We start from the raw sequence: 22,691 nt of genomic DNA, 5'->3' as shown, positions 1-22,691 counted from the left end.
CATACAGACGGATCCAAAGATCCATCTGCATAAAAGCTTTTTCAGATCTAAGTTTTCACTTCGTGAAAACTCAGATCCGACAGTATATTCTAACACAGAAGCGTTCCCATGGTGATGGGGACGCTTCTAGTTAGAATACACTACAAACTGTGTACAAGACTGCCCCCTGCTGCCTAGTAGCACCCGATCTCTTACAGGGGGCCGTGATCAGCACAATTAACCCCTTCAGGTGCGGCACCTGAAGGGGTTAATTGTACTATCATATCCCCCTGTAAGAGATCAGGGCTGCCAGGCAGCAGGGGGCAGACCCTCCCCCCCTCCCCAGTTTGAATATCATTGGTGGCCAGTGCGCCCCCCCCCCCTCTATTGTAATAATAGGTTGGTGGCCAGTGCGGCCCCCCCTCCCTCTATTGTAATAATTCGTTGGTGGCACAGTGTGCGCCCCCCCCCTCCCTCTATTGTAATAATTTGTTGGTGGCACAGTGTGCGCCCCCCATCGGCCCCCCCTCCCTCTATAGCATTAACAACATTGGTGGCCAGTGTGCGGCCTCCCATCTCCCCCCCCCCCCATCATTGGTGTCAGCGGAGTTCCGATCGGAGTCCCAGTTTAATCGCTGGGGCTCCGATCGGTAACCATGGCAACCAGGACGCTACTACAGTCCTGGTTGCCATGGTTACTTAGCAATAGTACAATAGTAGAAGATTCATACTTACCGGCTGCTGCGATGTTCGTGTCCGGCCGGGAGCTCCACCTACTAGTAAGTGACAGGTCTGTGCGGCGCATTGCTAAATGAACTGTCACTTACCAGTAGGAGGAGCTCCCGGCCGGACACAGACATCGCAGCTCCCAGGTAAGTATGAATCTTTTACTATAGTAACCCGCTGCCACCAATGATCGGGGGGAGGGGGGGGGGGGAGATGGGGGAGGCCGCACACTGGCCACCAATGTTGTTAATGCTATAGAGGGAGGGGGGGCAGATGGGGGGCGCACACTGTGCCACCAACGATTTATTACAATAGAGGGAGGAAGGGGGGGGGCGCACACTGTGCCACCAACGATTTATTACAATAGAGGGAGGAAGGGGGGGGGGCGCACACTGTGCCACCAACGAATTATTACAATAGAGGGAGGAAGGGGGGGGGGGCGGGGGGCGCACACTGTGCCACCAACAAATTATTACAATAGAGGGAGGAAGGGGGGGGGGGCCGCACTGGCCACCAATGATATTCAAACTGGGGAGGGGGGTGGTCTGCCCCCTGCTGCCTGGCAGCCCTGATCTCTTACAGGGGGATATGATAGTACAATTAACCCCTTCAGGTGCGGCACCAGAGGGGTTAATTGTGCTGATCACGGCCCCCTGTTCGGATGCTGCTAGGCAGCAGGGGGCAGTCATGTACACAGTTTGTAGTATATTCTAACTAGAAGCGTCCCCATCACCATGGGAACGCCTCTGTGTTAGAATATACTGTCGGAAATGAGGTTTCACGATCTAACTCATATCCGACAGTATATTCTAACATAGAGGCGTTCCCATGGTGATGGGGACGCTTCAAGTTAAAATATACCATCGGATTGGAGAAAACTCTGATCCGATGGTATAAAAGGGACTCCAGACTTTACATTCCAAGTCAATGGAGACGGATCCGTTTGAAATGGCACTATATTGTGTCAACGTCAAACGGATCCGTCCCCATTGACTTGCATTGTAATTCAGGACGGATCCGTTTGGCTCCGCACGGCCAGGCGGACACCAAAACGACTTTTTTTTCATGTCCGTGGATCCTCCAAAAATCAAGGAAGACCCACGGACGAAAAAACGGTCACGGATCAGGGACCTACGGACCCCGTTTTTGCGGACCATGAAAAAAAACGTCCGTGTGCATGAGGCCTAACTGTGTTAGCAATGAAAAGCTAGAATAAATGGGTAAGCAAACGGTCTTCATAATCAGGAGGTCTCTGAGTGACTGACAAGTGATCCACTAAAAATCTAGTAGGATTTTCTTACTCCCGTCAGTAGAACTATGGTGCAACAGTACTACTGCTGGTGACTTCAAAGTTTTCCTTTGATAAAGAAAGTTGCAAACAAGCAATCACAAAAAAATTAACTTTGGAAATGTTGTGGTAATGTGGCTGTGAACCATGGATGACATACATGGGTGGCCACAGACAAAACATGTCTAATATTTCAGAAATTTTTATGTTGCTGCACAATTACCATGGGAAGTCTCTATACTTCACCCCCACTGATTAAAATTACTACAATAGTGAATGTCTAAAAACACAAATTATTCCTAATTATTTTTATTAAAGTGTACCTAAACATTTAAACATTTTTTAAACTGTTACAAATGTCCTAAAATTATTTTTGTAATATATTCTATTCAATGATTTAGATTTTTTGATTGATTAATTTGATATTTTTACTAGCCAAACAGGCTTCTAAAGTTCTGGCCTTTTTTAGTGAATATTACGGCGGTGCATACAGTAGCCATACACTGTAGCTAGGGATTAGCGAACTTCAAGTTTTGAAGTTCGAGTTCGGGTATATGGTGATTTGTGTTATGGATTCCATTACCATGGACCATAACGCAATTCAATGACGGAATGCATCTCTCCTGCATAATGGAAACAGGACGGATCCGTTATGCAGGGGAGGACTTCGGACAGATCCGTTATGCAGGTCATAGACTTCTATTATGACGGAATGCATAATGGAATGCCTCAAAAGCGTTCAGTTATGCACTCCATCATTGAATTGCGTTATGGTCCGTGGTAACGGAATCCATAACGCAATTCACCATATACCTGAACCCGAACTTCAAAATTTGAAGTTCGCTCATCCCTAACCGTAGCTTTATATGTAGTACAAATATGATGCAAGATCTATTCAATTGCCAATATACAGTAATGCTTGGTCATTGTAACCTGCCCAAAAACACATAATATTATACTAGCAGAAGGACCCGCCTTCGCACGGTATATTTAATCTATTTCATTTAATGTTTGCATGTGTCATTAAGATATCGACAGTATCCACTATAGCAATGACATCTACAGTACCTCGCCCCCTTAACAGTGACCTCCACAGCCCCCTCTCCTTAACACTGCCCCCCCCCCACAGTGCCCAGTCTCCTTTAAATGGGACCCCTTTAACCGTGAGTTTCACAGCACCCCATCCCCTTGACAGTGACCTCCACAGGGATCCACCCCCTTAACAGTGACCTCTACAGCACCCACCCCTTAACAATGACCATAGGTTACAGTCCCCTTAACCACCTCAGCCCCCAGTGCTTAAACACCCTGAAAGACCAGGCCACTTTTTACACTTCTGACCTACACTACTTTCACCGTTTATTGCTCGGTCATGCAACTTACCACCCAAATGAATTTTACCTCCTTTTCTTCTCACTAATAGAGCTTTCATTTGGTGGTATTTCATTGCTGCTGACATTTTTACTTTTTTTGTTATTAATCGAAATTTACCGATTTTTTTGCAAAAAAATGACATTTTTCACTTTCAGTTGTAAAATTTTGCAAAAAAAAACGACATCCATATATAAATTTTGCTCTAAATTTATTGTTCTACATGTCTTTGATTAAAAAAAAATGGTTTGGGTAAAAGTTATAGCGTTTACAAACTATGGTACAAAAATGTGAATTTCCGCTTTTTGAAGCAGCTCTGACTTTCTGAGCACCTGTCATGTTTCCTGAGGTTCTACAATGGCCAGACAGTACAAACACCCCACAAATGACCCCATTTCGGAAAATACACACCCTAAGGTATTCGCTGATGGGCATAGTGAGTTCATAGAACTTTTTATTTTTTGTCACAAGTTAGCGGAAAATGATGATTTTTTTCTTTTTTTTTTTTTTTCTTACAAAGTCTCATATTCCACTAACTTGTGACAAAAAATAAAAACTTCCATGAACTCACTATGCCCATCACGAAATACCTTGGGGTCTCTTCTTTCCAAAATGGGGTCACTTGTGGGGTAGTTATACTGCCCTGGCATTCTAGGGGCCCAAATGTGTGGTAAGGAGTTTGAAATCAAATTCTGTAAAAAATGACGAGTGAAATCCGAAAGGTGCTCTTTGGAATGTGGGCCCCTTTGCCCACCTAGGCTGCAAAAAAGTGTCACACATCTGGTATCTCCGTATTCAGTAGAAGTTGGGGAATGTGTTTTGGGGTGTCTTTTTACATATACCCATGCTGGGTGAGATAAATATCTTGGTCAAATGCCAACTTTGTATAAAAAAATGGGAAAAGTTGTCTTTTGCCAAGATATTTCTCTCACCCAGCATGGGTATATGTAAAAAGACACCCCAAAACACATTCCCCACCTTCTCCTGAGTACGGAGATACCAGATGTGTGACACTTTTTTGCAGCCTAGGTGGGCAAAGGGGCCCATATTCCAAAGAGCACCTTTCGGATTTCACTCGTCATTTTTTACAGAATTTGATTTCAAACTCCTTACCACACATTTGGGCCCCTAGAATGCCAGGGCAGTATAACTACCCCACAAGTGACCCCATTTTGGAAAGAAGAGACCCCAGGGTATTCGCTGATGGGCATAGTGAGTTCATGGAAGTTTTTATTTTTTGTCACAAGTTAGTGGAATATGAGACTTTGTATGAAAAAAAAAAAAAAAAAATCATCATTTTCCACTAACTTGTGACAAAAAATAAAAAATTCTAGGAACTCGCCATGCCCCTCACGGAATACCTTGGGGTGTCTTCTTTCCAAAATGGGGTCACTTGTGGGGTAGTTATACTGCCCTGGCATTTTCCAGGGGCCCTAATGTGTGGTAAGTAGGTAAATGACCAGTGAAATCCGAAAGGTGCTCTTTGGAATGTGGGCCCCTTTGCCCACCTAGGCTGCAAAAAAGTGTCACACATCTGGTATCGCCGTATTCAGGAGACGTTGGGGAATGTGTTTTGGGGTGTCTTTTTACATATACCCATGCTGGGTGAGATAAATATCTTGGTCAAATGCCAACTTTGTATAAAAAAATGGGAAAAGTTGTCTTTTGCCAAGATATTTCTCTCACCCAGCATGGGTATATGTAAAATGACACCCCAAAACACATTCTCCACCTTCTCCTGAGTACGGAGATACCAGATGTGTGACACTTTTTTGCAGCCTAGGTGGGCAAAGGGGCCCATATTCCAAAGAGCACCTTTCGGATTTCACTCGTCATTTTTTACAGAATTTGATTTCAAACTCCTTACCACACATTTGGGCCCCTAGAATGCCAGGGCAGTATAACTACCCCACAAGTGACCCCATTTTGGAAAGAAGAGACCCCAAGGTATTCGCTGATGGGCATAGTGAGTTCATGGAAGTTTTTATTTTTTGTCACAAGTTAGTGGAATATGAGACTTTGTATGAAAAAAAAAAAAAAAAAAAAAAATCATCATTTTCCACTAACTTGTGACAAAAAATAAAAAATTCTAGGAACTCGCCATGCCCCTCACGGAATACCTTGGGGTGTCTTCTTTCCAAAATGGGGTCACTTGTGGGGTAGTTATACTGCCCTGGCATTTTCCAGGGGCCCTAATGTGTGGTAAGTAGGTAAATGACCAGTGAAATCCGAAAGGTGCTCTTTGGAATGTGGGCCCCTTTGCCCACCTAGGCTGCAAAAAAGTGTCACACATCTGGTATCGCCGTATTCAGGAGACGTTGGGCAATGTGTTTTGGGGTGTCTTTTTACATATACCCATGCTGGGTGAGAGAAATATCTTGGCAAAAGACAACTTTTTCCATTTTTTTATACAAAGTTGGCATTTGACCAAGATATTTATCTCACCCAGCATGGGTATATGTAAAATGACACCCCAAAACACATTCCCCAACTTCTCCTGAGTACGGCGATACCAGATGTGTGACACTTTTTTGCAGCCTAGATGCGCAAAGGGGCCCAAATTCCTTTTAGGAGGGCATTTTTAGACATTTGGATACCAGACTTCTTCTCACGCTTTGGGGCCCCTAGAATGCCAGGGCAGTATAAATACCCCACATGTGACCCCATTTTGGAAAGAAGACACCCCAAGGTATTCAATGAGGGGCATGGCGAGTTCATAGAAATTTTTTTTTTTTGGCACAAGTTAGCGGAAATTGATATTTTTTATTTTTTTCTCACAAAGTCTCCCGTTCCGCTAACTTGGGACAAAAATTTCAATCTTTCATGGACTCAATATGCCCCTCACGGAATACCTGGGGGTGTCTTCTTTCCGAAATGGGGTCACATGTGGGGTATTTATACTGCCCTGGCATTCTAGGGGCCCTAAAGCGTGAGAAGAAGTCTGGAATATAAATGTCTAAAAAATTTTACGCATTTGGATTCCGTGAGGGGTATGGTGAGTTCATGTGAGATTTTATTTTTTGTCACAAGTTAGTGGAATATGTGACTTTGTAAGAAAAAAAAAAAAATTCCGCTAACTTGGGCCAAAAAAAAGACTGAATGCAGCCTTACAGAGGGGGGGGGGGGGATCAATGACAGGGGGGTGATCAATGACAGGGGGGGTGATCAATGACAGGGGGGTGATCAGGGAGTCTATATGGGGTGATCACCCAACTGTCATTGATCACCCCCCTGTAAGGCTGCATTCAGACGTCCGTATGATTTTTACGGATCCGATCAGTCTATCAGTGGATCCGTAAAAATCATGCGGACATCTGAATGGAGCTTTACAGGGGGGTGATCAATGACAGAGGGGTAATCAATGACAGGGGGGTGATCAGGGAGTCTATATGGGGTGATCACCACAGTCATTGATCACTCCCCTGTAAGGCTGCATTCAGACGTCCGTATGATTTTTACGGATCCGATCAGTCTATCAGTGGATCCGTAAAAATCATGCGGACATCTGAATGGAGCTTTACAGGGGGGTGATCAATGACAGAGGGGTAATCAATGACAGGGGGGTGATCAGGGAGTCTATATGGGGTGATCACCACAGTCATTGATCACTCCCCTGTAAGGCTGCATTCAGACGTCCGTATGATTTTTACGGATCCGATCAGTCTATCAGTGGATCCGTAAAAATCATGCGGACATCTGAATGGAGCTTTACAGGGGGGTGATCAATGACAGGGGGGTAATCAATGACAGGGGGGTGATCAGGGAGTCTATATGGGGTGATCACCACAGTCATTGATCACTCCCCTGTAAGGCTCCATTCAGACGTCCGTATGATTTTTACGGATCCGATCAGTCTATCAGTGGATCCGTAAAAATCATGCGGACATCTGAATGGAGCTTTACAGGGGGGTGATCAATGACAGAGGGGTAATCAATGACAGGGGGGTGATCAGGGAGTCTATATGGGGTGATCACCACAGTCATTGATCACTCCCCTGTAAGGCTGCATTCAGACGTCCGTATGATTTTTACGGATCCGATCAGTCTATCAGTGGATCCGAAAAATCATGCGGACATGTGAATGGAGCTTTACAGGGGGGTGATCAATGACAGGGGGGTGATCAGGGAGTCTATATGGGGTGATCACCTCCGTCATTTATCACTCCCCTGTAAGGCTGCATTCAGACGTCCGTATGATTTTTACGGATCCGATCAGTCTATCAGTGGATCCGTAAAAATCATGCGGACATCTGAATGGAGCTTTACAGGGGGTTGATCAATGACAGGGGGGTAATCAATGACAGGGGGGTGATCAGGGAGTCTATATGGGGTGATCAGGGGTGATCAAGGGCTAATAAGGGGTTAATAAGTGACGGGGGGGGGGGGGGTGTAGTGTAGTGGTGCTTGGTGCAAGATATTACTGAGCTGCCTGTGTCCTCTGGTGGTCGATCCAAACAAAGGGGACCACCAGAGGACCAGGTAGCAGGTATATTAGACGCTGTTATCAAAACAGCGTCTAATATACCTGTTAGGGGTTAAAAAAATCACATCTCCAGCCTGCCAGCGAACGATCGCCGCTGGCAGGCTGGAGATCCACTCGCTTACCTTCCGATCCTGTGAACGCGCGCGCCTGTGTGCGCGCGTTCACAGGAAATCTCGCGTCTCGCGAGAGGACGCACCGGCGCGTCCACCCAGAACAACAGGACCGCCGCAAAGACGCAATCCTGCGTACGGCGGTCCTGAGGTGGTTAACTGACCTCCAACATTCCCGGCCCCTTTAACTGCGACCGCCACAGTACCCCGCTCCCATAACAGTGACCTCCACTGACTATATCTGTCTTTTGAGGGTGGCCCGAATGGCCACCCTACTTGCCCCCTTAACTGTGACCTCCACAGCACTCCGCTCCCTTAACAGTGTCATCCACAGCGCCCTGCCCCTTTAAAGCTCACCTACAGCAGTGAAGAAAAATGCCTGGGATGTTATGGAAACCTGGTGTAAAACTGTGTGTATGTGGAGACTAAGGGCCTGAGAGCTTCTATTGGCTGATAAGGGTCATGTGACCGTGTGTATGGCAGTTGGGATATGAGGAGAAAGACCTACAGGCTTCTATTGGCTAATGTAGGTCATGTGATGTGCCATATTTGCATTTTATGGGAATATCTCAGGAACGGTACGTCCTAGAGAGCTGAGGTCTAAAACATTCCCAGACACCTGATGTACCTGTGTGCCAAATTTTGTGATTATAAATGGGACGGTGTGGATTCCTTTAGCAGACATACACACATAGACACACTGAGCTTATATATATATATATATATATATATATATATATATATATATAAAAAAAGAAAAAAGAAAAAAATGGCAGCACCGTCACAGTTGAAAAAATGGATGAAGGGTGCAAAAGCCCAATGTGGATATAAGCCAATCCAATTGAATACAAATTGTGAAAAAGGGGCAGCACTCCAGTAGATAAAAATGAAAAATAACTTTATTTAACCATAAGGCTGTTGCGACGTTTCGGCTCTTACACAGGAGCCTTCCTCAAGCAGCGAGGAAGGCTCCTGTTGCAACGTTTCGGCTGCTTGAGGAAGGCTCCTGTGTAAGAGCCGAAACGTCGCAAAAGCCTTATGGGTAAATAAAGTTATTTTTCATTTTTATCTACTGGAGTGCTGCCCCTTTTTCACAATTATATATATATATATATATATATATATATATATATATATATATACACACACACACACACACACACACACACACACACACAGTCAGATCCCTAAATATTGGGACATCGACACAATTCTAACATTTTTGGCTCTATACACCACCACAATGGATTTGAAATAAAACAAACAAGATGTGCTTTAACTGCAGACTGTCAGCTTTAATTTGAGGGTATTTACATCCAAATCAGGTGAACGGTGTAGGGATTACAACAGTTGTTAAGGGTCCACTAGTAATAGGACATAATAATCATAAATCAAACTTTCACTTTTTAATACTTGGTTGCAAATCCTTTGCAGTCAATTACAGCCTGAAGTCTGGAACGCATAGACATCACCAGACACTGGGTTTCATCCCTGGTGATGCTCTGCCAGGCCTCTACTGCAACTGTCTTCAGTTCCTGCTTGTTCTTGGGGCATTTTCCCTTTAGTTTTGTCTTCAGCAAGTGAAATGCAGGCTCAATCGGATTCAGGTCAGGTGATTGACTGGGCCATTGCATAACATTCCACTTCTTTCCCTTAAAAAACTCTTTGGTTGCTTTTGCAGTATTCTTTGGGTCATTGTCCATCTGCACTGTGAAGCGCCGTCCAATGAGTTCTGAAGCATTTGGCTGAATATGAGCAGATAATATTGCCCGAAACACTTCAGAATTCATCCTGCTGCTTTTGTCAGCAGTCACATCATCAATAAATACAAGAGAACCAGTTCCATTGGCAGCCATACATGCCCACGCCATGACACTACCACCACCATGCTTCACTGATTAGGTGCTATGCTTAGGATCATGAGCAGTTCCTTTCCTTCTCCATTCTCTTCTCTTACCATTACTCTGGTACAAGTTGATCTTGGTCTCATCTGTCCATAGGATGTTGTTCCAGAACTGTGAAGGCTTTTTTAGATGTCGTTTGGCAAACTCTAATCTGGCCTTCCTGTTTTTGAGGCTCACCAATGGTTTACATCTTGTGGTGAACCCTCTGTATTCACTCTGGTGAAGTCTTCTCTTGATTGTTGACTTTGACACACATACACCTACCTCCTGGAGAGTGTTCTTGATCTGGCCAACTGTTGTGAAGGGTGTTTTCTTCACCAGGGAAAGAATTCTTCGGTCATCCACCACAGTTGTTTTCCGTGGTCTTCCGGGTCTTTTGGTGTTGCTGAGCTCACCGATGCGTTCCTTCTTTTTAAGGATGTTCCAAACAGTTGTTTTGGCCAGGCCTAATGTTTTTGCTATCTCTCTGATGGCTTTGTTTTGTTTTTTCAGCCTAATGATGGCTTGCTTCACTGATAGTGACAGCTCTTTGGATCTCATCTTGAGAGTTGACAGCAACAGATTCCAAATGCAAATAGCACACTTAAAAAGGACCTTTCACTAGAATAAAAAATGCAAACTAAGTATACAGACATGGAGAGCGGCGCCCAGGGATCTCCCTGCACTTACTATTATCCCTGGGCGCCGCTCCGTTCTCCCGGTATAGGCTCCGGTAGCTTCATATGTTCGGTTCAACTGGGTGGATCCTGCAGGCATCTCCTTCTCCCAGGCTGTAGCGCTGGACAATCGCAGCGCTCAGCTCATAGCCTGAGAGTTTTATTTTTCTCTCAGGCTATGAGCTGAGCGCTGCGATTGTCCAGCGCTACAGCCTGGGAGAAGGAGATGCCTGCAGGATCCACCCAGTTGAACCGAACATATGAAGCTACCGGAGCCTATACTGGGAGAACGGAGCGGCGCCCAGGGATAATAGTAAGTGCAGGGAGATCCCTGGGCGCCGCTCTATATGTCTGTATGCTTAGTTTACATTTTTTATTCTAGTGAAAGGTCCTCTTTAAAATGAACCTCTGGACTTTTTATCTTCTCATTGTATTTGGGATAATGAGGGAATAACACACACCTGGCCATGGAACAGCTGAGAAGCCAATTGTCCCATTACTTTTGGTCCCTTAACAAGTGGGAGGCATATATGCAAACTGTTGTAATTCCTACACTGTTCACCTGATTTGGATGTAAATACCCTCAAATTAAAGCTGACAGTCTGCAGTTAAAGCACATCTAGTTTGTTTAATTTCAAATCCATTGTGGTGGTGTATAGAGCCAGAAATCTTAGAATTGTGTAGATGTCCCAATATTTATGGACCTGACTGTATATGTATATATATATATATATATATATATATATACACACACACACACACACACACACACAGAGGGAGACGGTGGGAGAGAATACCTGTTTCGGCTGACTTCCTTTAGAAAGAATGTCCAGCAAATCTGCAGAGGACACAAAGTAGAAACGTGGGAAAGCCAAACGCTTTGTTTCCAGATACTGAGACAAGGCTTTCTCGCACAGAGACAGTCTGAAAAAACAAATTGTAAACCGAGTATCATCAAGTGAGTAAGAATCAATATTAAACACCACAATGCAGCTTAGGGCTCTTTCACACTTGCGTTGTTTTGTTCCGGCATAGAGTTCCGTCGTCGGGGCTCTATGCCGGAAGAATCCTGATCAGTATTATCCCCATGCATTCTGAATGGAGAGAAATCCGTTCAGGATGCATCAGGATGCCTTCAGTTCCGGACCGGAACGTTTTTTGGCCGGAGAAAAGACCGCAGCATGCTGCACTTTTTGCTCCGGCCAAAAATCCTGAACACTTTCCGCAAGGCCGGATCCGGAATTAATGCCCATTGAAAGGCATTAATCCGGATCCGGCCTTAAGCTAAACGTCGTTTCGGCGCATTACCGGATCCGACGTTTAGCTTTTTCTGAATGGTTACCATGGCTGCCAGGACGCTAAAGTCCTGTTTGCCATGGTAAGTGTAGTGGGGAGCGGGGAAGCAGTATACTTACCGTCCGTGCGGCTCCCGGGGCGCTTCAGAGTGACGTCAGGGCGCCCCACGCGCATGGATGACGTGATCGCATGGATCACGTCATCCATGCGCATGGGGCGCTCTGACGTCATTCTGGAGCCGCACGGACGGTAAGTATACTGCTCCCCCGCTCCCCACTACTACTACGGCAACCAGGACTCTAATAGCGTCCTGGCTGCCATAGTAACACTGAACGCATTTTGAAGACTGATCCGTCTTCAAATGCTTTCAGTTCACTTGCGGTGTTACGGATCCGGCGGGCACCTCCGGCAAATGGAGTACACGACGGATCCGGACAACGCAAGTGTGAAAGAGGCCTAAGAATAGAAAAAAATATCTTACACTGTAGAATGATTATTAAAATACTTCTAAAATAGATTGCCAATAGTTGTGTTTTCATTTGAACAATATGAAAGTATTCACTTAGGGTTTGTTGGGGTTTCCAATTTTTTTTAACAGTAAGAATAGCAAGGCAGGCGGTGCTCCTCATGACATCAAAAATAACTGGACAGCCTGACAGAACCACTGAACACAAGTGTGAACAGAACCTGCTGCCCAGTCATCTGCTATGAGCATATTTGCATCAAAATATCTGAACCTACCTCGTCTGCAATTCATCAAGAGTTTCATACAGTTTGGGACGATTTGTTGCATCCAACACATTTCTTATTTTCTCTGTCTCGAACATCAATTCCTGGATGGAGGATAACAAAATCCATTACTTACGAAACTTAAAAAAAACACACATTCTCCCAAGTTTACAGCAAAGTTTTGGTGCAATAAAGAAGCTGCAATTTACAGCATTGATCTGATTTCGGATGGATATACCACTTTTACATTACACGGTTACTTTACTTAAATGCACTACTCTAAAGACATAGGGGGTCAATTATCAAACTGGCGTAAAGTAGAACTGGCTTAGGTGCCCATAGCAGCCAATCAGATTCCACCTTTCATTTTCCAAAGGAGCTGTCCAAAATGAAAGGTGAAATCTGATTGGTTGCTATGGGCAACTAGGCCAGTTCTACTTTACACCAGTTTGATAAATGACCACCATAGGCTCTGATCTGGATCAACAAAAAACTGCAATTCAAAGTCCACAGTTCTCACAGTTTCAATAATGATTTAATACATTTCCCTTTAATTGAAATTTAGATTACTTGTTGAGCATGTATCAACACTAAGGCATCTTTTACACAGGCGTTGCGTGTGAGGGCCGGATAGGATGCTGGTGCATTGCGGAAAAATGTGCAATTTTTCCGCGCGAGTGCAAAGCTTTTTAATGCGTTTTGCACGCACATGAGAAAAATCTGCATGTTTAGGACTTCTTCACAGAAGTTCGGGTTTGGGATCGGTGTTGTGTAAATTTTATTATTTTCCCTTATAACATAGTTATAAGGGAAAATAATAGCATTCTTAATACAGAATGCAAAGTAAATTAAGGGATGGAGGGGTTAAAAATAAAAAAAAAAATTTTTTTAACTTACCTCATCCACTTGTTCGCGCAGCCAGCCAACCTGGGAGAAGAGGACCTTTGGTGACGTCACTGCGCTTATCACATGGTCCATCACCATGGTGACGTCACCAACGGTCCTTTTCTCCCAGGTCCTCAAAGAAGAAGAAAGAAGAGAAGCCTGGCTGCGAGAACAAGTGGATGAGGTGAGTTTAATTTATTATTATTTTTTTTTAACCCCCTCCATCCCTACTTTGCATTCTGTATTCAGAATGCTATTATTTTCCCTTATAACCATGTTATAAGGGAAAATAATAAAGAACGGGTCCCCATCCCGATCGTCTCCTAGCAACCATGCGTTAATAAATCGCACCGCATCCGCACTTGCTTGCGGATGCTTGCGATTTTCACGCAGCCCCATTCACTTCTATGGGGCCTGCGTTGCGTGAAAAACGCACAATATAGAGCATGCTGCGATTTTCACGCAACGCACAAGTGATGTGTGAAAATCACTGCTGATGTGCACAGCCCTATAGAAATGAATGGGTCCAGATTTAGTGCGGGTGGAATGCGTTCACCTCACGCATTGCAACCGCGCGGAAAACTCGCCCGTGTGAAAGAGGCCTAACTGTTTGATTATGTCACGGGTCTGATTCATAAAAACAGCTTACAGCTCTTCTTACCAGCAGTAATCTATACAGAGGAACATTCTGAGATATAAAGCACAGGCCATGTTTGGACATTATCAGGGATATAATAAGAGTGACAGAATGAATTATGGTAATAATATTAGATCAGCGATTGTCCTAATACTTTGATTCCCACCAATCACGAGAGTGAGGACCCCGTACCCCACAAGCTCCCCAAAATAAATGGAGCTGCAGGTCGAGCATGTACACAGCTGCTCCATTCATCTCTATGGGACCTGAATGCACGTGCTCGACCAACTGCTCTGTTCATTTCCGGTGGCCCTGTGGGTACAGAGAACCTGTTCTTATGATCGGTGGGTGTCTCAGCAGAAATGCTGAAATTCAAGACACAGCTCTTGGAATAAGGAAACCTGTAGATTCTATAAATTTCATCAAAAAATTTGGTGACCACAAAAAAGTGCAAGGTCATAGGCCATAGTTATTTATCATATTCGGGGGTACCTTATTCCTTATAGTACACACTTAATCCCAGTGTTCACCCGATACTTTACCAGCATCAGTCAATAATACATGTATTGAGGTAAACTGTAAAAAGGCTAAAAGTTGAACACATACTTTTTGTAAATTATGTAATTTTTAACTAAACTAAACTTTTTACAATTTTCTTTTAAACTGTTCTAAATAGCCCAAAAAACTGCTTTTTGTAATGTACTTTATTAATCAATTATGATGCTTTCCTTTTCAAAAAAGGACCCAAAGTCCTGGATTTTACCGCTTCTTAAAGTCATTATTGTACATCGCTGACGTGGAGAACGCTGCACAGGCCAAAGCATAGATCGCTGCTCCTGCCTGTGCCCCCCCTCAAGCTTGGCTTAATTCTGGCACAGCAGATCCGTACGCTGTGGATTTAACTGGGCTCCTGCCTGAGCCCGCTTCTCTCAGCTCAAAGCTCTCTATAGCACACTGCTACTCCTGTACTGATGTGCTATAGAGAACCTTCAGCTGAGCGGGCTCAGGCAGGAGTCCAGCTAAATCCTGGCACAGCACAACTGTACACAGATCTGTACACGGATCTGCTGTGCCAGAATTAAGCCAAGCTTGAGGGGGGCACGGGCAGGAGCAGCGATCTGTGCCCCGGCCTGTGCAGCGTTCTCCGCGGCAACCAGTTAAATCCGTACACCAGTATAGCGCTGACAAGCCAGTGCTGTAGGAGAATGATGATTTTAAGAAGCGATAAAATCCAAGATTATGGGTCCTTTTTTGAGATGGAAAACTGTATAATTGATTAATAAAGTACGTCAGAAAAATCATTTTTAGGCTATTTAAAACAGTTTAAAAGAAAATGGTAAAAATATTTAGTTACTCTTTAATCTTTCCAGAATGTGATGTTTTTTTTAGAAGGCAGAAGGAATTACTTTAAAGTCGGCATCCACTCCATCAAAGCGCTTGGCATCTTCTGGAAGCTGGTTTCTGATGTCTTCTGAACCAATAAAGATGCTTTCTAGATGAGACCAAGTCCGCTGGACTTCCATCCAAATGTAAATCACCGAATCAGCCAGGTTCAGACGTTTCTGCCAACTGGACACTTGTTCGATAAAATATTCTACGTATTTGCTTTGCATAATTGCCTGTAACTGCACCTAAATAAATGTACAAAGACAGGGTCAAAGATGAACCAAAAAAGTGACTGAATTAGGCCTCTTTCACAAGAACGATACAGATGGTGTCAGGGCCTGTTCAGGGAAAAACTGATGGTTTTGCAAGCAAGTTCAATCAGTTTTGTCTGCGACTGTGTTCGTGGTTTTTCTGCATGGATCAGTTTTGATCTGTTTTTCGGATGCGCAAATAAAAACTGAAGAATAACAATGTACATCTCCTAGAAACCATCAGTCAAAAACACGCAACCCCTCTATTCATGTCTGGAGACAGCCATGTACAATGCACAGCTATCTCAGGAACTGCCATAGAAATAAATGGAGTGGCTGCTCAAATACGTGATCGGCTGCTCCCTTCATTCGGGGGGGCTCCACTGGGTAGGGGCCCCCTTTCTCATGATCAGTGGGGCTCGCAGCGCTGGGACCCCCACTGATCTAATAAACTTCATATAACCAGAATTCCCCTTTAATTCTCTTGTCAATACTAACCTGGTTACTGTCCAAAGTCTCAAATAGCTGCTCGTCGGTCTTTATCAGGGGTGTTCCTGTACGGTGATGCTTTTCATAGGAAAACTCCAGAGCAGTCCAGGTCTGGCTTATCTCTGTAAGTATCTAACGTATGACAAGAATGGTAATTGTTAACCATGTTTTTGGCGAATTATCGAGCGGAGCATTTCCTTGCTTTTCACTTACTTTCTCAGTTCCCATTTCTTTCACAGCTTTGTCTACAATGTTCCTCACTTCATCCTCCACCTTATGCAGCTGCAGTGCAAGTAAGTCTGATAGTGTGGTTTGCTCAGTCATTGTAAATCGGACCTAGCAGGACAAAATTATTAATCTATTAAGTAATCAATACGCATATATTGGCTAGTAAAACAAGCGAGCATTCAAGAAACCGCTATCTATACAGCCAGTAAATGTACATTCTTACATCGACAGTATATGGGCGATGTGCTGTATAAATGATTGGATCAGCCAGCACTGACCTAGCCCTTCCACAATTCTGGAATATCCTCCACTTTCTGCCACTTCTCTGTTATTTCTTTTTTAGGAGGAATAACAGAGTAGTGTCATTGCAGACTTTATAAGCGAACATATTTTAGAATCATTAGTTCATGGGGAATACAATTATATATTAAAGCAGACCGTTCAGGAGAGTTAACGGGTCCTCTTTAATCGCTGACCCAGCAGTCACAATGTGGCACAAAAGTTTTGAAGATGGCGACACCCGTCAGTAAATCAAAGTGTTAGGCCTCTTTCACATGAACGATACAGATTGGCTCAGGATGCGTTCAGTGAAACTCGCACGATTTTGCAAGTAAGTGCATTTTTTTCCACGCGGGTACAATCCGTTTTGATGCATTTTTCACGCGCATGAAAAAAAACTGAAGGTTTACAAACAAAATCTACTAGCAACCATCAGTGAGAAACACATTGTACCCGGACTGCAGATGACATCCACTGAAGCCCCATTCACGTCTATGGGGCCAGGGCTGCGTGAAAAACGCTGAATATAGAACACGCTATAATTCTCTCACAACGCAGAAATGAGGCATGAAAAAATTTACACATTGAAATCAATGGGTCAGGATTCAGTGCGTTCACTTCACGCATCGTACCTGTGAGGAAAACTCGTTTGTGTGAAAGACGCCTTAAAGTCAATCTGCTTATTAATCCCCTGACCTCCAGAATTATTCCAAGCAGGATTTTTTTTTGGGGGGGGGGGGGGCATATGATGCCTATCTGCACTGTGCCAGCAATCATCCCGCCAAGAGAACACTTTATAAATAGTTGGGTCACACCAGTTGCACAGACAACCTAGCCTAATGACCCGCACATTTATGTTTTTTTGTCCATCTTAGGTTTTGAGACATTTGTATGGTGCCACGTAAAACTATTTTTTTTTTAGTGTGAGCCTTAAAGGCATACTTAACTCTTAAACATGGTGTACCCCAAATACATGTATCTATGCCACGTGTGGCATTTAAGAATTAATGCCTCTGCACTCTATAACACTAGAAATCTAGAAATTCTCATGACAGAAAAAAAACTGACCTTCGTTGCAATCATTAGCTGGTGCCAATGTCGTTCCCGAATTGCTGGGTTTTGTAGGTCCGTCACTGCTCGTAAAGATGTGATAAGGTTTTTCACAGCCATATCCAAGCCGACATATGCATCCCATGAACGAGCCTGCTTGTCTAAGGACAGGAGCTCCTGCAAAAATAGATTGAGGAAGCATAATTGAAAATGTACACAGTTAACAATACAATGGTTACCAATTCCAAGTAGGTCCTTAAAAGAAGTCTGACATTTCATTTAACCCTTTCACCCCCAGAGTCGTTTTCGTGTTTTTGTTTTTCATTCCCTTCCTTTCCGGGGCCATAACTTTTTTTACTCCGTTCACATAGCCATATAAGGGCTTGCTTTTTGCGGGCAGGTTCTATTTTCTAATGGCACCATTTTATATTGCATACTAGACATTAAGCCCATATCAATAACGAGCGCTAGATCAGTAGTGCATAAACATTAGTAGGAACAGCCTATATTAAATGGCAAGGGAACTTGACCACAGTGACTGGTGGCCGAGACTGGCGGCTGTGGCTGAGACTGCTGGCACTGACTGGTGGCTGGTGGCCGAGACTCGTGGCTGTTTTTTGTGATGTAAGGTGCTAAAAAATTGCTTTTTTTTTACGGCGTTAACCAGACGGGTTGGATCACATACTATTTTTATAGAGCAGGTTATTACGGACACAGTGATGCCTAATATGTGCATTTTTGAAAAAAATAAATCCTGTTTTTGTGTTTCCATTTTCTGAAAGCCATATTTTTTTTTATTTTTTGGGTGCTTGTCTTAGGTGAGTTCTCATTTTTTGCAGGATGAGATGACGGTTTGATTGGTACCATTATGGGGCACATATGGCTTTTTGATTGCTTGGTATTAAACTTTTTGTGATGTAAGGTGATTAAAATTTATTTTTTGGCACTTTTTTTTAAAGAAAATTTATGGTGTTCACCAGATGGGTTGGATCACATGCTATATTTATAGAGCAGGTCGTTACGTTTATGATGATACCTAATATGTACATTTTTTTAACTTTATTTTATTCAATAAAAGCATGTTTGAAAAAAAATAATAGTTTTTGTGTCTGAAATTTCTGAAAGCCATTTTTTTTTTTTGGGGACGATTGGCTTATGTAGGGGCTCATTTTTTGTGGGATGAGGTCACGGTTTAATTGGTGCTAATTTTGGATACATGAGTTTTTTGATAACTTTTTATACCATTTTTTGGGAAATGCGGTTGGCAAAATTGCAATTCCATCATAGTTTTTCTTTTTTTTTATGGTGTTCACCATGCGGTAATAGTAACATGATCCTTTTATAGATCAAGTCCTTACGGACGCGGCGATACCAAACATGTTTAGTGTTTTTTATTTTTTACATTTTTAACCAATTATGTGTGGATATAGGAAGGTTTTTTTTTACTTTTTTTAGGGGGGTTTTGAAGATCCAGTGGGTCTGATGGCTTACAATACACTGCAGTACACTGTATAGTGTACTGCAGTGTATTGAACTCACACTAAGCCTGATCGGGCTTAGATCAGGCATTTTGGATCACAGCAATGCCTATGATGTTTATTTTTTGATGTTTATTTTTTAATGTTTATTTTTATTATTATTATTATTATTATTATTATGGAGAACAGGATTGGCGACAACTATTAGATCAGTGGGAGTCCTACCGCTTGGACCTCCAGCAATCACAGGAATGGGGACCCCTTACCCTGTGGAGCCCCCAAAATGATTGGAGCATAAATGTATGATCCCTGAGTCCCCTGGGTGAATGGACAAGTGGTGTGCATGTATGACCACCACTCGATTTATGGGACTGTGAAAGGACTAGTGGTTGCGCTGTTGCACTGTCCCTGCCTTTACACAGAGGACTCGAGAACTAGTACTCCTGTGAAAATCCATGCACTGTTTAACCACCTCAGCCCCCCTAGCTTAAACACCCTTAATGACCAGGCAACTTTTTACACTTCTGATCAACACTACTTTGACCGTTTATTGCTCGGTCATGCAACTTACCACCCAAATTAATTTTACCTCCTTTTCTTCTCACTAATAGAGCTTTCATTTGGTGGTATTTCATTGCTGCTGACATTTTTACTTTTTTTGTTATTAATCGAAATTTAACTATTTTTTTGCAAAAAAATGACATTTTTCACTTTCAGTTGTAAAATTTTGCAAAAAAAAACGACATCCATATATAAATTTTTCTCTAAATTTATTGTTCTACATGTCTTTGATAAAAAAAAAATGTTTGGGTAAAAAAAAAAATGGTTTGGGTAAAAGTTATAGCGTTTACAAACTATGGTACAAAAATGTGAATTTCCGCTTTTTGAAGCAGCTCTGACTTTCTGAGCACCTGTCATGTTTCCTGAGGTTCTACAATGGACAGACAGTACAAACACCCCACAAATGACCCCATTTCGGAAAGTAGACACCCTAAGGTATTCGCTGATGGGCATAGTGAGTTCATAGAACTTTTTATTTTTTGTCACAAGTTAGCGGAAAATGATGATTTTTTTTTTTTTCTTACAAAGTCTCATATTCCACTAACTTGTGACAAAAAATAAAAACTTCCATGAACTCACTATGCCCATCACGAAATACCTTTGGGTGTCTTCTTTCCAAAATGGGGTCACTTGTGGGGTAGTTATACTGCCCTGGCATTTTAGGGGCCCAAATGCGTGCGAAGTAGTTTGAAATCAAAATCTGTAAAAAATGGCCGGTGAAATCCGAAAGGTGCTCTTTAGAATGTGGGCCCCTTTGCCCACCTAGGCTGCAAAAAAGTGTCACACATGTGGTATTGCCGTACTCAGGAGAAGTTGGGAAATGTGTTTTGGGGTGTCATTTTACATATACCCATGCTGGGTGAGAGAAATATCTTGGCAAAAGACAACTTTTCCCATTTTTTTATACAAAGTTGGCATTTGACCAAGATATTTATCTCACCCAGCATGGGTATATGTAAAATGACACCCCAAAACACATTGCCCAACTTCTCCTGAGTACGGCGATACCACATGTGTGACACTTTTTTGCAGCCTAGGTCGGCAAAGGGGCCCACATTCCAAAGAGCACCTTTAGGATTTCACCGGCCATTTTTTACAGATTCTGATTTCAAACTACTTACCATACATTAGGGCCCCTAGAATGCCAGGGCAGTATAACTACCCCACAAGTGACCCCATTTTGGAAAGAAGACACCCTAAGGTATTCCGTGAGGGGCATGGCGAGTTCCTAGAATTTTTTATTTTTTGTCACAAGTTAGCGGAAAATGATGATTTTTTTTTTGATTTTTTTTGTTACAAAGTCTCATAATCCACTAACTTGTGACAAAAAATAAAAACTTCCATGAACTCACTATGCCCATCACAAAATACCTGGGGGTGTCTTCTTTCCAAAATAAGGTCACTTGTGGGGTAGTTATACTGCCCTGGCATTTTAGGGGCCCGAATGCGTGAGAAGTAGTTTGAAATCAAAATCTGTAAAAAATGGCTGGTGAAATCCGAAAGGTGCTCTTTGGAATGTGGGCCCCTTTGCCCACCTAGGCTGCAAAAAAGTGTCACAAATCTGGTATTGCCGTACTCAGGAGAAGTTGAGCAATGTGTTTTGGGGTGTCAATTTACATATACCCATGCTGGGTGAGATAAATATCTCGGTCAAATGCCAACTTTGTATAAAAAAATGGGAAAAGTTGTCTTTTGCCAAGATATGTATCTCACCCAGCATGGGTATATGTAAAATGACACCGCAAAACACATTCCCCAACTTCTCCTGAGTACGGCGATACCAAATGTGTGACACTTTTTTGCAGCCTAGATGCGCAATGGGGACCAAATTCTATTTAGGAGGGCATTTTTAGACATTTGGATCCCAGACTTCTTCTCACGCTTTAGGGCCCCTAAAATGCCAGGGCAGTATAAATACCCCACATGTGACCCCATTTTGGAAAGAAGACACCCCAAGGTATTCAATGAGGGGCATGGCGAGTTCATAGAATTTTTTTTTTTTGGCACAAGTTAGCGGAAATTGATTTTATATATTTTTTTCTCACAAAGTCTCCCTTTCCGCTAACTTGGGACAAAAATTTCAATCTTTCATGGACTCAATATGCCCCTCACGGAATACCTTGGGGTGTCTTCTTTCCGAAATGGGGTCACATGTGGGGTATTTATACTGCCCTGGCATGCTAGGGGCCCTAAAGCGTGAGAAGAAGTCTGGAATATAAATGTCAAAAAAAATGTACGCATTTGGATTCCATGAGGGGTATGGTGAGTTCATGTGAGATTTTATTTTTTTACACAAGTTAGTGGAATATGAGACTTTGTAAAAAAAAAAAAAAATTCCGCTAACTTGGGCCAAAAAAATGTCTGAATGGGGCCTTACAGGGGGGTGATCAATGACAGGGGGGTGATCAATGACAGGGGGGTGATCAGGGAGTCTATATGGGGTGATCACCCCCCTGTCATTGATCACCCCCCTATAAGGCTCCATTCAGATGTCCGTATGTGTTTTGCGGATCCGATCCATGTATCCGTGGATCCGTAAAAAACATACGGACATCTGAATGCAGCCTTACAGGGGGGTGATCAATGACAGGGGGGTGATCAATGACAGGGGGGTGATCAGGGAGTCTATATGGGGTGATCACCCCCCTGTCATTGATCACCCCCCTATAAGGCTCCATTCAGATGTCCGTATGTGTTTTGCGGATTCGATCCATGTATCCGTGGATCCGTAAAAAACATACGGACATCTGAATGCAGCCTTACAGGGGGGGTGATCAATGACAGAGGGGTGATCAGGGAGTCTATATGGGTTGATCACCCCCCTGTCATTGATCACCCCCTTGTAAGGCTCCATTCAGACGTCTGTATGTGTTTTGCGGATCCGATCCATGTATCAGTGGATCCG

The 22,691-nt window shown here is 43.2% G+C and overlaps 1 protein-coding gene across 1 annotated transcript in view; it reads right to left on the bottom strand.

The window, feature by feature from the left end:
* Positions 1-22,691, bottom strand: part of DNAH11 (dynein axonemal heavy chain 11) — a 303,358-nt gene that overhangs the window by 193,851 nt on the left and 86,816 nt on the right. The window contains exons 24-29 of the mRNA XM_040433722.1: positions 17,766-17,924; positions 16,404-16,526; positions 16,200-16,322; positions 15,471-15,695; positions 12,555-12,646; positions 11,315-11,441 (exon numbers count right to left, since the gene is read on the bottom strand). Of these exons, the coding sequence (XP_040289656.1) occupies positions 11,315-11,441; positions 12,555-12,646; positions 15,471-15,695; positions 16,200-16,322; positions 16,404-16,526; positions 17,766-17,924 (849 nt within the window). The remainder of the gene's footprint in view (positions 1-11,314; positions 11,442-12,554; positions 12,647-15,470; positions 15,696-16,199; positions 16,323-16,403; positions 16,527-17,765; positions 17,925-22,691) is intronic.

The sequence above is a fragment of the Bufo bufo genome, chromosome 5 (genome assembly GCF_905171765.1).
Source record: "Bufo bufo chromosome 5, aBufBuf1.1, whole genome shotgun sequence".
Lineage (NCBI taxonomy): Eukaryota > Metazoa > Chordata > Amphibia > Anura > Bufonidae > Bufo > Bufo bufo.
The sequence above is the reverse complement of the archived record's forward strand: the minus strand, read 5'-3'. Positions and strand labels throughout refer to the sequence as shown.